This window comes from Mytilus galloprovincialis, chromosome 4 (assembly GCF_965363235.1).
Source record: "Mytilus galloprovincialis chromosome 4, xbMytGall1.hap1.1, whole genome shotgun sequence".
Taxonomy (NCBI): domain Eukaryota; kingdom Metazoa; phylum Mollusca; class Bivalvia; order Mytilida; family Mytilidae; genus Mytilus; species Mytilus galloprovincialis.
In genome coordinates, this window is record NC_134841.1 from 37,073,380 (window position 1) to 37,088,894 (window position 15,515).

The 15,515-nt window shown below is 32.7% G+C and overlaps 1 protein-coding gene across 1 annotated transcript; it reads right to left on the reverse strand.

The window, feature by feature from the left end:
* Positions 1-2,315: 2,315 nt before the first annotated feature.
* LOC143070576 (schlafen-like protein 1) lies at positions 2,316-12,240 on the reverse strand. The gene is made up of 4 exons (XM_076244819.1): positions 11,613-12,240; positions 7,890-8,042; positions 4,482-4,624; positions 2,316-2,610 (listed from the first exon to the last, which is right to left on the reverse strand). Exons 1-4 carry the CDS (start codon positions 12,115-12,117, stop codon positions 2,581-2,583), a joined length of 831 nt encoding a protein of 276 aa, XP_076100934.1. The 5' UTR covers positions 12,118-12,240; the 3' UTR covers positions 2,316-2,580.
* Positions 12,241-15,515: the final 3,275 nt, after the last annotated feature.

The following is a 15,515-nucleotide window of genomic DNA, read 5'->3' on the forward strand; positions in this document are numbered from 1 at the left end:
TGCATTAATGTCATACAGTTGTGCATTATTGAATTTGAACTATAAACTAAGAAATGCACTGTAGGCAATATTGGATCCGAGTTGTACAATTTTCAATTGCATTACTAAGAAAATCCAATAATTTAAATTGGTAAGTAATCAATGCTTACGTAGAATATCAAATTAATAGCAATGCCACTTAAATAAAACAAAGCAGTAATTAGTCTGTTGTGTCATGATGCATAAGAAAACGATTCGGTTGATTAAAAGCCAAATGAAATTGCTTGGTCAATAAAGATTTTATGTACTATTTGAGATTAGTTTATTTCCTGAATACTATACATATTATTTCAACATCAATAAAACAAAAACACATAATCCAATGTACACCTATTTAAGTAGGAAAAACGGAATGAAATGGTATTAAGAGAACTGATGACTGTATAAAGGTATAATCATTTGTTTAGTTGTACTAAAAACAGCAACTGTTAAAATGTTAAGCGTTCGAAGCGTTTTTCGAGATTTACTATCATCATGAAATCTCAGAGCCAAAAAATTTTAATTCAAGAATTTACAAATACTGAAACACATGAAGAGCTGTTTGGCTAAAAGGGACAACAGAACCAAGCAAGTATCATTATAAAAGACAACAATGATGAATCAAAACTTTTTAAAACTCAAATCTTTCCGAGATGAAAACAATGAAATCAACTGTCGTCTAATGAATACCACTTTGTCTAATGATGTATTGGATGCGTAAATGGTATTACCACACACACAAACGCCAGTCGTAGAATGTAAAGCAAGAAAATTTGCTAACAAACTCTATGGAAGATTAAAATATTAAACAAGGGTTGACAAAGTTAAGTAATACGTAAAACCCATCTCGAAAGAAATAAAAGTTTAAGTAAACAGAAGCAAGTACATATTTAGGTTCTATCATAGCTCCTAAATCAGCGAAAAGAATGATGTCAAAATAAGTCTATAATCAACGGTATACATCGATGTTAGTTAAAAGTATACGAGATAGATACACTTAGATATTACACATGTACTATAACATGTTCCGAACATTCACAAATAAAGGCAGTTCAATAAAATTGAACATAAACATCCATCTATATTGATAATATGATAATTGGAAGATTTTGTATAAATGCAAATGCGATAACTATATTCATAAATGTCCAAAATACATGGAGGTAAGCGAATACAACAGTCCGATGTGCGTCCTAAAAAAAATAGGAAAATATACATCGTATCGTCATTATTATGTAAATAGCTACGACATGACAAACTTAATCAATATTTGTATATTTATCAATTTACAATATGATGTTCATTATGCATTGTGGACGGTTACATGAACATATCGTTTTATACGAATTTGATTCACATAGCAAATACATATATTCTATGTTAAGGAAATCTTTAAAATATCCGTGCCCGTGTGCATATGCATGAGACGTCTTTGAACTGTAAATCCATTGGGCGTTGGATGTGTACGGAATAATATTTATTCTTTGACATATGCTTTTTTATTAGTTGGAATAGAATTACACTTTGGTAACTTTTAAAGATGTGTGTCTTCTCGTAACTTGGCTTCTGTTTTCTACAATCTGTCCAGGCCCTATCGCCATAAAATTATTTTAAATTTATGATTATATATACAATGTCTTTTCATAGGAGCCATTAATAATTGCATCATATATTATACGATTTCTCAGAATAATGTTTTGTCAATGTTTTAGCTATAAAACAAGGTTTAATTCACCATTTGCTACATAAGAAAATGCCTTTACCAAGACAGGAATATAACAGTTGTGTTCAAAAGTTCGATGTGTTTGAGCTTTTGGTTTTGGCATTTGATTAGGGAATTTCCGTTTAGGATTTTCCTCAGAGTTCAATATTTTTGCCTCATTATAATAACTTCTTTTGGCTGTAGTATTTCCATCAACAGGAATTGCTATCAATTCTGTTTCTAGTTATGATTACTCGTAACTACATGACATCACCAAAAGAGCGATAACTGCTGCGAAAAAAAAAGATAAAGTGGTCATTATACAGTATTCATCACATGAGACAGGTGCCTTAACATTTATATATATTTATCTCCAAATCTCCCAAGTCTTGTCAAAGCTGATTTAAAACATAAATGCACGATCGTCGAATTCAAAAGTTATCACAAAAATCATATTTTCAACAGCGCTAAAATTTAAAGCTTATTTACTTACTAATAGTTGAATTTTACAATACACACACTCATGTTTTTTATAACACTTGCTTACGACCCACTAAACCTCTATGATAAAGTTAACAAGAAGATATATGTTTTAATGGACGGATATCACAGTATCAAAATTACATATAGTATCGTTCAAGATTTCCAAAACAATCACAGATATTAAAGACACATAGAATACATGTATTTGTCACAAAACAGTTATTTTATAAACGTGATATAATGATGTTATCAATGCAAAACAACGTCTAAGGTCTATTATCTAATTAATGTCCGGTTAGATACTTTATGAACATGACATCAACATTTACTGGTCATCACATGAGTAGTCGAGGTTTTATTCAATTGATGTTCGAACATTATTGCAAAATGCAAGTCTTTGAGTGGTTCTGTGTATAAAAAACAAACAAACCAATTACATGTATTTAGTAACAATAACATTTTTCGGAATAAAAAAAATATGAACTTAAAATTACACTTTTTAACATATTAAAACAAATATATAATTAATACTAACACACGTTAATGTACCGTTGAAAGTTGGAGAAAATATGCTGCCGCAATCGAGTATAAATACCTTGAATATATTATAATAAAGCTGTGAATGAAACTCACACATGCAAAATTTAACGATGACATAATTGACTGTTTTCTTAAAGCTGTTTGTGGTGCTTCTGCTAACCACTTTTAATTTTATATTTTGGCTTTCTAAAATGTTTGTTGCGACCATACCTAATGATGGCTATTCAAGAACAATGTGTTTTTATGCACAAACATATCATCCGTCTTTAATAATCTTTTATCGGATTTTATCTTTTACAACACGTCTTTAAGATGAGTGTCAAAGGCAAAGCATGTTAAGTTTACACTCAAGAAGCATCTCATAGTAGATTACTCCTTATGTGTGTGTATTTTCTTAAAGTTTGTCCGAAAGATTGTTTTATTTTAATGTACGTTCATGTAGAAGTGCTATCATTACCGTTCTTGTTGGATCGGTTTATCATACATGCATAGATGCCAACCTCCTTTTGACACAATCAGTAACAAACTATCAAATTTTCCGTATTTTTGAAAAGTTTTCAGTAATCATTCATAAACGTGCATTTACCAATAAAAATTACTGACGAGTGGTTGCAAAGTGATGTACACTAAAATTTGTCATTTAACATGTTGTCTGTAGTATGTATTCCATTCATTAATTGTTCAGATGTTCTCGACTCAAACATTTTTGTTTTGTCAAGAAGAAGTAGAAAAAGGGGGAAAGCTACTTAATAAAATGCAAGTTTGCCTCTTCGGAAGTCAGTTAGTTACCCAACAATAGGTTGATAACTCCCGAGAAACCGGAAGCATTACATTGGCGTTTCCTAAATACTGGACCAGGACGGAAAAGTAATGATAAAAATCCGCGTTTTACAAAATTGAACGTCGATGATTGGGAATCCGTAACTATTCGACTTTTACCGTAATAGCGTAGTTTTTATCGCAAAATCGGAAAAACTACGGAAAAATCGTAATGGTTGGCATCTATGTACATGAAGTGTTAATTATGGGTTCGCTACATTCCCTCAATTTTAACACATATGTAAAAGTAATGCAGCGTTGATAAAGTGAAATAGAAAATGAATTATTCTGCCTATCGAGACTACATTTATGGACAATATGAATATATATTAGTGAATGATTAAATGATTTATGTTTCCGTTCAACAAACAATTTGCTTAAGTAGAAAGCTTACTTAAGAATAAAATGTATGTAATTAAATCATAATTAACCAAAATTTGCATGTAAGCATGTAGGAAAAAAATCCTATTTAGGTTAAATATAGAATGCAGGTTAACAGTAAAAGTAGAATATGCAATGACATAATTCCAGTTGCAATAGTAATTTATTTTTAAAAATGTGATTAGCAATTTTTCAGACTCTCTTGAGTGGTTTGAAATACATACGTTTGCAATGCTATGTCTTACTATAGATTTGACAGTTTAAAATAAGAGACTTCGTCAAAGGTGTTATCCTCAATTCTTTAATTTTTTCGTTTGGAAATTGTGTGTCGATACCAGATCTGAGATGGTTTATCTCACGAAGTTCATTCAAGGATTTCGGCCTATTCAGAACTAGACATACTATACAAACTCTTGTCTTTTGTTTGACACCATATGTTTAAATTTTGAAGTCAATTATGTTCTTTTGTTTCTGTCTCCCTAATGGACACATATGTTATCACCTTTTATTCATAGCTTACATTAAAATACTAGTATACCTGTATTATCCAATCCTGTGATTGAGCCGCAGTAATCTCCCGCAAACTGCCTTCACGTCGTAGATATACACGACCCTTACTATCATAAAGTCTTTTGAGTTTTTTCTGCTTAAAAACTGTGATTTCGATGACGTTACAATACGCTGGTGTGAAAATCGTTATAAAAGAAATGCTCAGGTAAATATTGAATATGTTGTGTGAAATATACAGATTTTAACATTTGACTGGTAAAGTATTGTATCTTCAGACAAGCAATTATATTCATACCAAAATTAAAATTTCAAAAATACCTTTTTACTAACTTATATACATGTATAATAATCTTTTTGACCTTTTTATAGAAACTATCTCACATATGTTTTGCTTTCTTTGATGTAGCCTTGAATATTCTTTTTAAAGCTCCCATCACATTTTACCGATACCATGAAGATGCCACTACGATCTATGAGATGTTTTGAATATTCAATATTTCATAGTTTTCACGTTCATACCATGACCTTACTATAATTCAGTTAAATGAAGCTATGAGTCCGCTACTACAGTAACACGTTCTAGTGACGATCTTACCACGATATTGCGACAACTGATAAGACCTACGCTCCTCTTTCCTATAAATAATTTTACTTTCCCATTGTACACACCAGTTTCCTTTAGAAAACATGTCACTAAAGGTATCAAAAACATTCAGAGGTCGTGGTGACCTCAAATCAAGACCCTCGTCTCCACTATATATGAGAAATTAGTTGTATACCAATACATCAAATTTCAAGTATGAGAGGGGAGGAAACTCCAATCAAATCTGAACACCTTTTAATCATAATATATATATAACGACATGTCGCAATTAACAATTTAGTAAAAATATGTTATGAAAAGAAGCAATAAGAAGCCAAAATCAAAATTTAGAACCTGACCTTGACATATGATCTTGAACTAATTTTCTTTTTGTTGAACCAAGACCAAGGACCTAATATTAAAAAAAACCTATGTCTCTTTAACTTATGGTTAACTATTTATAATTGCAGTTCACTTATTTGAAATACAGAAGGGCAAATAACTCTCATATGCAGGCTCCGGAACGCTCCGGCCAAAATGTTTCTTGTGTTTCCAATAACTGTCCGATATCATGTGCAAACAGTTTAAGCGACATCTTGCGAAACCATTACACACCGCAAGAAAAAAATGTGGCGGAAGAAGAAAAAAATATAATAATCAGAAAAAAATCAATAGGGGTTTTTACGGAAAAGTGGAACTTCCTAATAATGATATTAATCAGACCAAAATTGATAGGTCTTTCCACAGACAAGCAAAAATACTGATAATCAGAACAAATGAACAAATAGGTCTTCCAAAAGAAAAGTGGAAAGACCTTAACATACATGAATAAATAAATAGTCTTTATTTAAAGAGGATAATCCCATTAATTAAAAACTAATGATCCCTAGAGTCATCTAAAAATAATATTGTATTTATAAAGTACTACCGTATATTAGACTTAAAACGAAAGTTTCCTTGTAAATAGTTAGAAACCATATCCTTTAATGATTTTTAAAAAGTCGTGGTAATCTCCGTGAAATTGTAGAAATAATTTTCATTGGCTTTCTTCAATGCACCACGTTCCAATTCGATGTTTCTACGACCATCCCGATATTAATTTGGGGTCAGACATTCACGATTATTACTGCCGTCCTTAACAGGATCATTCCCGATAAAAATTTTACAAAATTCTGATCAAGATCCTTTGAATCGCGGCTTAAAATTCAAAAATTCAAATCACAATTTGCAAAACATTTATTAAACTAGATTTGTAATTTCTAGCAATAACGGATGGCACCTTTCCCCATTGGTAGGGTAACAGCAGCCATTTTGAAAATTACAAAGGCAAAGAACGCATCTGCACATGCTTATCATTTTTGTAAAGTTTCATTAAATTTTGAGCATTTTGATTTTTTTTACATTTTTGCTGTTTCCATGGTAACGGCGGCCATTTTAGAAATTCCAGTTTCGAACTTCAATTCTACACATGACAGTTACCATTTATGAAAAGTTTCTTTACGTTTGGAACACTTTCTGTTTTTCGTATTTTTGCTGTTTCCAGTAACATTATCCATCTTGAATATGCCAACCCCCCAATTGCACATTAGTTTAAATTATTGTATAGTTCCATCAACAAGGCTCCTTTCAATTCCGAGATCCAGAGTGGACAAAAAGGATGAAAAAAAATAAAGAAAAAGAAACGTAGAATAACAGTAAGTCACCCCAAGTTTGTTGAGGATACCATAATCACGACAACAATCAGATATTGTTCAGGAAGCGTTCAGGTTCAGCCGTTTCCTACCGAATTTGTCCCGATTATACCCGTTCTATATCCGATTCTAATACGATTTGTATATTTCGCAAGGTACAAAACCATCCCGATTCTACCGAATGTAATCCGACAAAGATCAGACAGTGACCATTCAGTGAACCGACACTGATGGAAGATATCTGTTAGAAAACTGTCGTCATACGGGATCAGGTACTGTCGGAACACAATACTATCATAGTCTACTGTTCTGCAGTGCACGCGGCTTTGGCAAAGACTCAGTCGTATTGTGTTCTGTAATGCATGGTCGGGTCTCTGACATAGTATCTCTGCCGAATTTCGTATGAATTACGGAACTGTTTCGGCAAAGACAGTTCGCATTCAGCAAGTTTTTGAAGCAATCTGGACTTAATTGGCAAAAAAACAGCAATGATAACTTTCTCCAGACCATGCATGTTCCAGAGAACAACGTCCAGAAAACACAGAACGTTGATACGATTTTAATCCGATACATTAGAATTTGTCACGACATAGTCACGATTGTAATCCGACTTGACAAAATTGGTTGAGTTCTCCCGAATGTTACGGGACGCACATAACTGTCGGGGTGCTTGACCGACATTTCCAGACTATCCCAATCCATAGAAATCTGTAACGAATGTATACGACTTCGTTAAGACAATGTAAGGATATTCCAGATCAATGAGGAAAGTAATAATTTCGTGTTTTAGCGCTGTCTGATCTCAAACTGGAGCCATTATTGGCACTGAGTGAACGCCAAATTACTTCTGCCCTATGACAACCTACCTATGCTTCTACGTCGACTAGCTGTGGCCATGACTGTAGTACGAATGATATAAGCATGTTCAAAGTTGGTCGTCGACCTTTACGATTCATGAAGACTTGGCACGTACTTTATACGACCAGCACGATACGACTTCTAAAAGTTTTCTTTAATTTCTGAGGTAGTAGAGTGATCGTGGTATTTTTGTCATGTTATTTTCAGAATAATGAAATTAACACAAAAAGAAAAAAAAAAATAATACATGAAATAAGTAATGATAAAAATCTATATGAATACGGATTTTTTTACGAAGAAATACCTTTCACTTTTTCATTTTTCACAACAGGAACAAACTCTACTTGATAATCATCATTATCTACCAGTGGTCTTATTGCCTTGATTCCTTCGTCAATATAATCACGACGAATTTTATCCTCGTCATCACGGTTGACACCAATAACATAACCATCATCTAAAAAACATCACACAAACAAATTGATTGACCGAAAAATCACTGTACACTACTTTCACCATGCTCAAATGAAATATCATACATATCAGCTTTTTCTACATAAAAGGAATACATATACTAGTAGTAGATACAATTTTGTGTTTTAAATGATGAAAAATCTTCCTTTGTTTCAAATTGCATCGGATCTAAAAACTAACCTAATAAACCAACGACGAAAGCACGAGAATGCTCGAGTTTCTGATCGCCAACAGATGTGTTGAGATTGGTAGATTAATATGTTAACAGACAAAACCTTCTCCTAGAAAAAAAGATACAATAACAAAAGATATATATTAATGTCATGTTTCTCAAAATCTCAAACGTCTCTGAATGTTTTTATCTCATTTTCCCCAGTGAAATTGAGATTATGGTTACTTTTAAAAGTACTCGGTCTGCAATATATTTTTAACTTTTCCCTGATATAAACACCCATGGACCAATTCAAACCAGAATATATATATATATATATATATAACAAGTCAAAAAGGGTGCAACATCACCATTAAATAACTATAAAATGAACAAATATTAGATATTTCGGATAACTGATATCCTTCTTCAATAATAGCACGATGTCAAATGAATCATGTAAAAATATTCAAACTGAGAAACTTTTTCTAAATCTCGAAATTTATACAATTTAAGCGAACACCACAGACGCTGATACAATTTTAAAATTTCCAAACACGGCGCAAAGTTTACAAAGATATGCCAAATGAAAATAGTTATTTTCGATGTGAACTGGCACAATTTTAAATTTCCAAAGGTTGTGACAGTTTAGATGTTATAAATGCATTGAAGGCATTCCTCAAACAAAAAAATCAAAAATGTCCTAACCGATCCATCTTTGAATAATATTTCAAATTTGACAACGGTAGGGCATTTGCAACAGAAACTACATATGTAAGCCTCCCAAACGAATAGCAGTCTAATAATGATTAGAAAAATAAGTTTGATCTAATGAGGTAAAATAATTGAACGTGGCTACGTACTTGTACATCCATCCAGAATGAATGAAACCCTGAAATCTAAACTAGTATTTTAAAAAGAATTTCGAACTGTAAAGCCGGAGTTACTGGAAATAAGTGAAGACAGGAAAATTAAGGACTCATTCTATGTTTTTTCATTTATGCCCACTGGGGAAACTGTCCGTAACTTTCTTATCCAAAATCTTTTCATTATTTTACCTCATTAGATCAAACTTATTTTTCTAATCATTATTAGACTGCTATTCGTTTGGGAGGCTTAAATATGTAGTTCCTGTTGCAATTGCCCTACCGTTGTCAAATTTGAAATATTATTCAAACTTGGATCGGTTAGGACATTTTTGATTTTTTTTTGTTTGAGGACTGCCTTCAATGCAATTATAACATCTAAACTGTCACAACCTTTAGAAATTTAAAATTGCGCCAGTTCATATCGAAAATAACTATTTTCATTTGGCATATCTTTTTAAACTTTGCGCCGTGTTTGGAAATTTTAAAATTGTATCAGCGTCTGTGGTGTTCGCTTAAATTGTATAAATTTCGAGATTTAGAAAAAGTTTCTCAGTTTGAATATTTTTATATGATTCATTTGACGTCGTGCTATTATTGAAGAAGGATATCAGTTATCCGAAATATCTAATATTTGTTCATTTTATAGTTATTTAATGGTGATGTTGTACCCTTTTTGACTAGTTATATATTATATTTTGTAGTGTACAGAATCATATTACATGATCTATCGCCCTGTAAGATTGATCGTTGACTATTTATTCAGTCATTTTAAATATATAAAAGTTGTACATACGAAACAATGAACCGAAACGATTATAAAGATCATTTCATATTAAAAGTTTAACTAGAACACACCCGCGAAATCGCGGGCATATACAGTTTGTGAACTGTTGTAGGATGACGTTTGTAAAAGATATTTATGTATCATGGAGAATCTCAGAAAAGGTATCAAAAGCCCTCTACCTTTTTCCAAAGTTCGATATTTGTTTCCTTTCTGTTAAATTTAACTATTTTCGTGTTTCTGGCCTCAGACCACAATTATTCTTCTCCTTTGCTACAATGCATTTTTTGGTAAAAGTCAAATTAAATTAAAAATTTGCACCGCTTCAAACATGAAATAATTGTAACTACTTATATATAGACCATTATTAGTCTACTATAAAATATGCTTCTAGGACAATCTGATCCATCAGTGCTTTTTCTTTTGAGAGCCGTATTAACATGCCAATGGTAGGATATGAATCGTGTATAAATGACTAAGACCGACTAAGGCTAATTTGAGGGTGATCGGAGCGGTTCTGATCCCGAAATCCCGGTCTTAAAAACATGAAATCCCGAGATGCAGAATTTAAAGAAATTCATATCCCGAAATACCGAAATCGAAAAATATATTCCCGAGTCTCGTATTGATCAATCCCCAGATCCCAAGCTTAAAAACACCCGATCCCGAAGTCCCGAAAAAGGTCCTGCCTCCTTCTTGTCACTACCCTACTTTCATTTTTGCCAAATCACTACTTTCACTTTCAACAATAAATTTTTATGCCCCATATATGTGTATTATGTTTTCTAGTCTGTACATCCGTGCGTTCGTTTGTTCGTTCGTTCGTTTGTTCGTTCGTTCATTTGTTCGTTCGTTCGTTCGTGACGTCCGTCCGTCGTACCGTTCGTTCGTGACGTCCGTCCGTCTGTCCCGCTTCAGGTTAAAGTTTTTGGTCGAGGTAGTTTTTGATGAAGTTGAAGTCCAATCAATTCGAAACTTAATAAGTATAGTGTCGAGGTGGCATCTGTGTACTATGGACACATTCTTGTTTCCACATGTTTTACTTATTTTAATATATAGGCAACAGGTATGACCACTTTAATAGTAAACATGTTAAAGAAAACAGTAGACAGAATACAGAGAGGAACTATATATTAAAGTTGCATAATCGTAGTTTACATGTAGATAAAAAGCGTAAAATAATTGTCCTCTCTAAGGAGGTATAATAGTTGTGGTTCTTGCGATCTAAAACACCATGATATGGAGAACACTCTGATTGGCTTATTTATTTTTCGATTTTTGTTACCTATCATACGATTGGTTGTTTTAAACCGGATGTCTTATCTATGACTAAAAGTCAGTCTGATGACGGAATCAATATCCGGACTCCTTTTTTGTCGTTTTTCTCCAAAAATAACTCAATCTGAATAATCATAAGAATGGATGACAAATGCGACTATGCATGTTACCTATAGAACACAGAGGCATGGTGATTAATTAATCGTGAAAGGAAGAGAAGCGACACACAAAATGAGGTCTTCTCGTTTAATAGTATAGATACGTGTGATAAAAACCATTCATATTGAAAAATCGATTCAACTAGACGGTGGACAAAAGCTATAGTAGATAATTACTATCATGTTTGTTTGATAGTTGTTAAAACAAATTACGTAAAACGTTTGACTTTACGTTATTAAACTCAATCAACAAAATAAAACAATGTAAATAAAAATGATTTTAAGCGGCGCGTATCGATATGAATAGACAACCTACCATCCACACCAATGAACAAAGTTCCTTTGGTTCGTCCGTTTAAAAACCCACACATATACTTAGAAACATCTTCTTTCAGAACCTTGTCTACATATTCTCCTCCCCCGCGTTTAAATTCATATTTTCTTGTTTCTTTCCCTATGTTTTGATCTGTTTGGTAGTATCTCTCGGGTAACTCCATTTTAACTTCAATAGCCTCCCCTGTATCTGCTATTCTCTGAAACTTGAAGCCAAGTGAGTTTCTACTGTTTCTATCCTTTAAGCGGTCTAATGTATTGAGCACTTCAGTAAGAGACTTTAGACGAATTAAAGCAGATCTCTTATTGTTTTCAGTATTTATTTGTATACAGTTCCTAATGGTAGCAATTTTCATGTATGTATTTAGTAGATCATAGATAGAGTCTGTCAATTCAGTATCACTGATATCGCTACTTTTCGTAAGATTTCTTATTATCACAATATGATTGCTGTCGGACATCCTGTTAAAAATTGTTCTGTTAAACATACAGAAAAATATAACCACTTCTGTAAAACCTTAATGTATAAAACGGTAATAGTCCAACGTTGGAAAACCCATCAGAAAATTATGTTTGTCCTAAATTTAAACTTCTAATTAAACAGAAATAAAATATCTACTTTCTCTTTTGTTTTTTGAAAATCTAAATATGATATTGCAATCGATTTAAAGTTTTTGAATACAAGAGATGTATTAAAATGAATTTGAAAGCAATCAATCATGCATATCTAAAATTGTGTAAGTTTTTGAACCAAAAAGGAAATATATATGTCTATTTTTTATACTTTTAGTTGTAAGTCATTACTCCAATATATCTTAATTACATAATGTATTTTGTTACTGTTTGATAAAGCTTAATAAATTTTGATAGTATAAAGTATAAAGAAAACGAGTACATAATAAAAATACAACAAGTATAATAAAACCGAACCAAATAAAGCAATTGATGCAGCTGTTAAGTATTTGACGTTATACTAAGCTGACTAATAACATATTAAACAGTTTCACTGTTTAATTCAAATAGAAGTTTTACACATATACATTAATGAATTAAAAAAACATAGATTTTATATCTACTACGATCAATATTATAAGTATATTTCAAAGTTGAGGATACCAAATACAAAATAACATCCTTTATCACTAAATATCTGAGTGCATGAACACTTATTTTAAAAAAATATTAAAATATAGCGAGCTCCGAGAAAAATTCTAAACCAAAAGTTCCTACGCAAATGGCTAAATTAAAAGCTCACTCACATCAAACGAATGGAAACAACTGTTATATTCCGGACTTGATACAGGCATTTTTGTATGTAGAAAACCAGGTTTGATAGCCAACTTAAGTGTTCACTTGTATGACAGTCGAATATAATTCCATTATATTGACAACGATGTGAGAACAAAACAAACAGAAAAAAAGGTAAAAATGTCAAAAATAGTGGTACAGCAGTCAACATTTTGTAATATCCTTAATCACTATAAAACAAAGTAAATATGTCAACAAAGTTAAGAAAAGGGTATATAGACAAGGCACATTATCAAAAACGAAAGACAAGAATACAAAAATTTATCATAGCACAATAATGAAATATATAAGTATTAGCCACTTCAAATGGATACTTCTAAAAATAGCCAGTAAAAGTAATAATTTAAAAAAAAACCAGATAAACGAATACTAGTATTACATGTTATTAAGAAGATTAACAACATAATTACCTAGAATCTGTACTTGAAGACCATCGTGTATTATTGATGAAGTTGGTACGAATTATTTATCAACAAGGTCTTGATATCTTCCGATGAACTTTTTTTTTTAGAAAAAAGGACGTTACGTTTTTTTGACATACACAATGGTTCATCAACCTACTGCTCAGACACTGGTGGCGTTTTACAAAGTCTGAGTAGTAACTGCAAGCTTTTGAATATCGAATGAGTCTGGGGATTTATTGAATATTTGCAGGTGAGGTTGGTATATTGCTACTAAGGTGGCGGAAATTAATAATTTCAAAATTAAAATCGTCTCGTATGCGAACGGAGTATATATCTCAAAATTGATTCGATATTCCCGTGCTTGTATATCCTATCATGATTTCCTTGATAGAGGTTTGCTGCTCACAAGGAAGCTATTAAACAAAGACTTTCAAATGGTGAAGTTGAAATCGTCCCTTCGTAAATTTTACAGACGCCATCACGAGTTGGTTGACCATTATGGAATAACCGTTTTACAGATGATATCGGATATGTCCCTTGCGTCATAACTACAATCCCCTTCATTTTGCACGAATGTAATCTACAGACTTAGACTTTTGAACGGGTTTGTAATAACATGTGCCACATGTGGAGCAAGATCTACTTTCCCTTCCGAGGACCTTAGATAACCCCCAGTTTTTGATTGGGTTCGTGTTGCTTAGTCTTTAGTTTACTGTGTTGTGTCATGCGTATGACTTTTATTTAGTCTATTCCGTTTTAACCATGGCGTTGTCAGTTTATTTTCGATCTATGAGTTTGACTGTCCCTCTGGTAGCTTTCGTCCCTCTTTCTGGTACTGAGATAAGTGCTTATGTCAAATTTCAGGTCAAAGTCTACATTTGAGACAGAAGACGCCATGTCATTTGTTCTCTTAATTCTAGTTAACGGCGCAAAATCAGAAAAAAATGGGATTGTTAATGAAACAAAATAAAATCACAAAAGTACTGAATTCCGAGGAAAATTCAAAACGGAAAGTCCCAAATCAAATGGCAAAATCAAACGACAAAACTGAACAAACAAATGGACAACAATTGTCGTATTATCTTTATATGATATCTGCATATGAAATTAAACGATGTGACTTATTTGAGCCTCCTATTTTGACGATTATCTGAAGGAGCTCTGACTCATATAAAAAATAAGTAAAAGTCGATAGGAGAGACGCAAAGTTCATTCCAATATCGTCCCGACAATTTGTTGAAAATATCTATCAAATGCAACAAATATGATGTCAATGAGAAACTCCAAAATACTGATAAATTGTTCTTCTGTGTTGAAGGTTTTACCTTTTTGCTCACTATAAACAAAAATAAACAGTTCAGTATTTCTATAGACTCGCTTTTACTGCGGACAGAATTTTTGTCAATCTAATGGAAACACATTGCTTGTTCTTTTGCAGATTAAATCTCCCAAGTCTCTAAGAAACATTGATGATGGCCCGTAGCATAAACGCGGGAACGACGATCGTCGAATTCATAAAAGAGGGACGAAAGATACCAAAGGGACAGTCAAACTCATAAATCTAAAACAAACTGACAACGTCATGGCTAAAAATAAAAAAGACAAACAAACAACAGCACACACGACACAACATAGAAAACTAAAGAATAAACAACACGAACCCCACCAAAAAACTAGGGGTGATCTCAGGTGCTCCGGAAGAGTAAACATATCCTGCTCCACATGCGGCACCCGTCATGTTGCTTATGTGATAACAAATCCGGTAAATAGTCTAATTTGGTAGGTCACATTCATGAAAGGGAAGGGAATTGAAGTTACGACGTAAGGAACATATCCGATATCATTTGTGAAACGGTTATTCCATAACAGTCAACCAACTCGTGATGGCGTCCGTAAAATTTACGAAGGGATGATTTCAACTTCACCATTTAGAACTCTTGGTTTAATAGCTACCTTGTGAGCAGCAACCCTCTATCAAGAAAATCATGATAGGAAATGCAAGCACGGGAATATCGTATCAATTGGGAGATATATACTCCGTATGCAGGTGCTGCTGGAATGTTGCTACTTAGAAATGGAAAGTTCACAATTGGAAAGCTGAAATCATCTCTTTTGTCGTAAAGTTTTGTTTTCAACCGACCCTCATTGTCAATTTTAGATGTAAGTCAAGATAT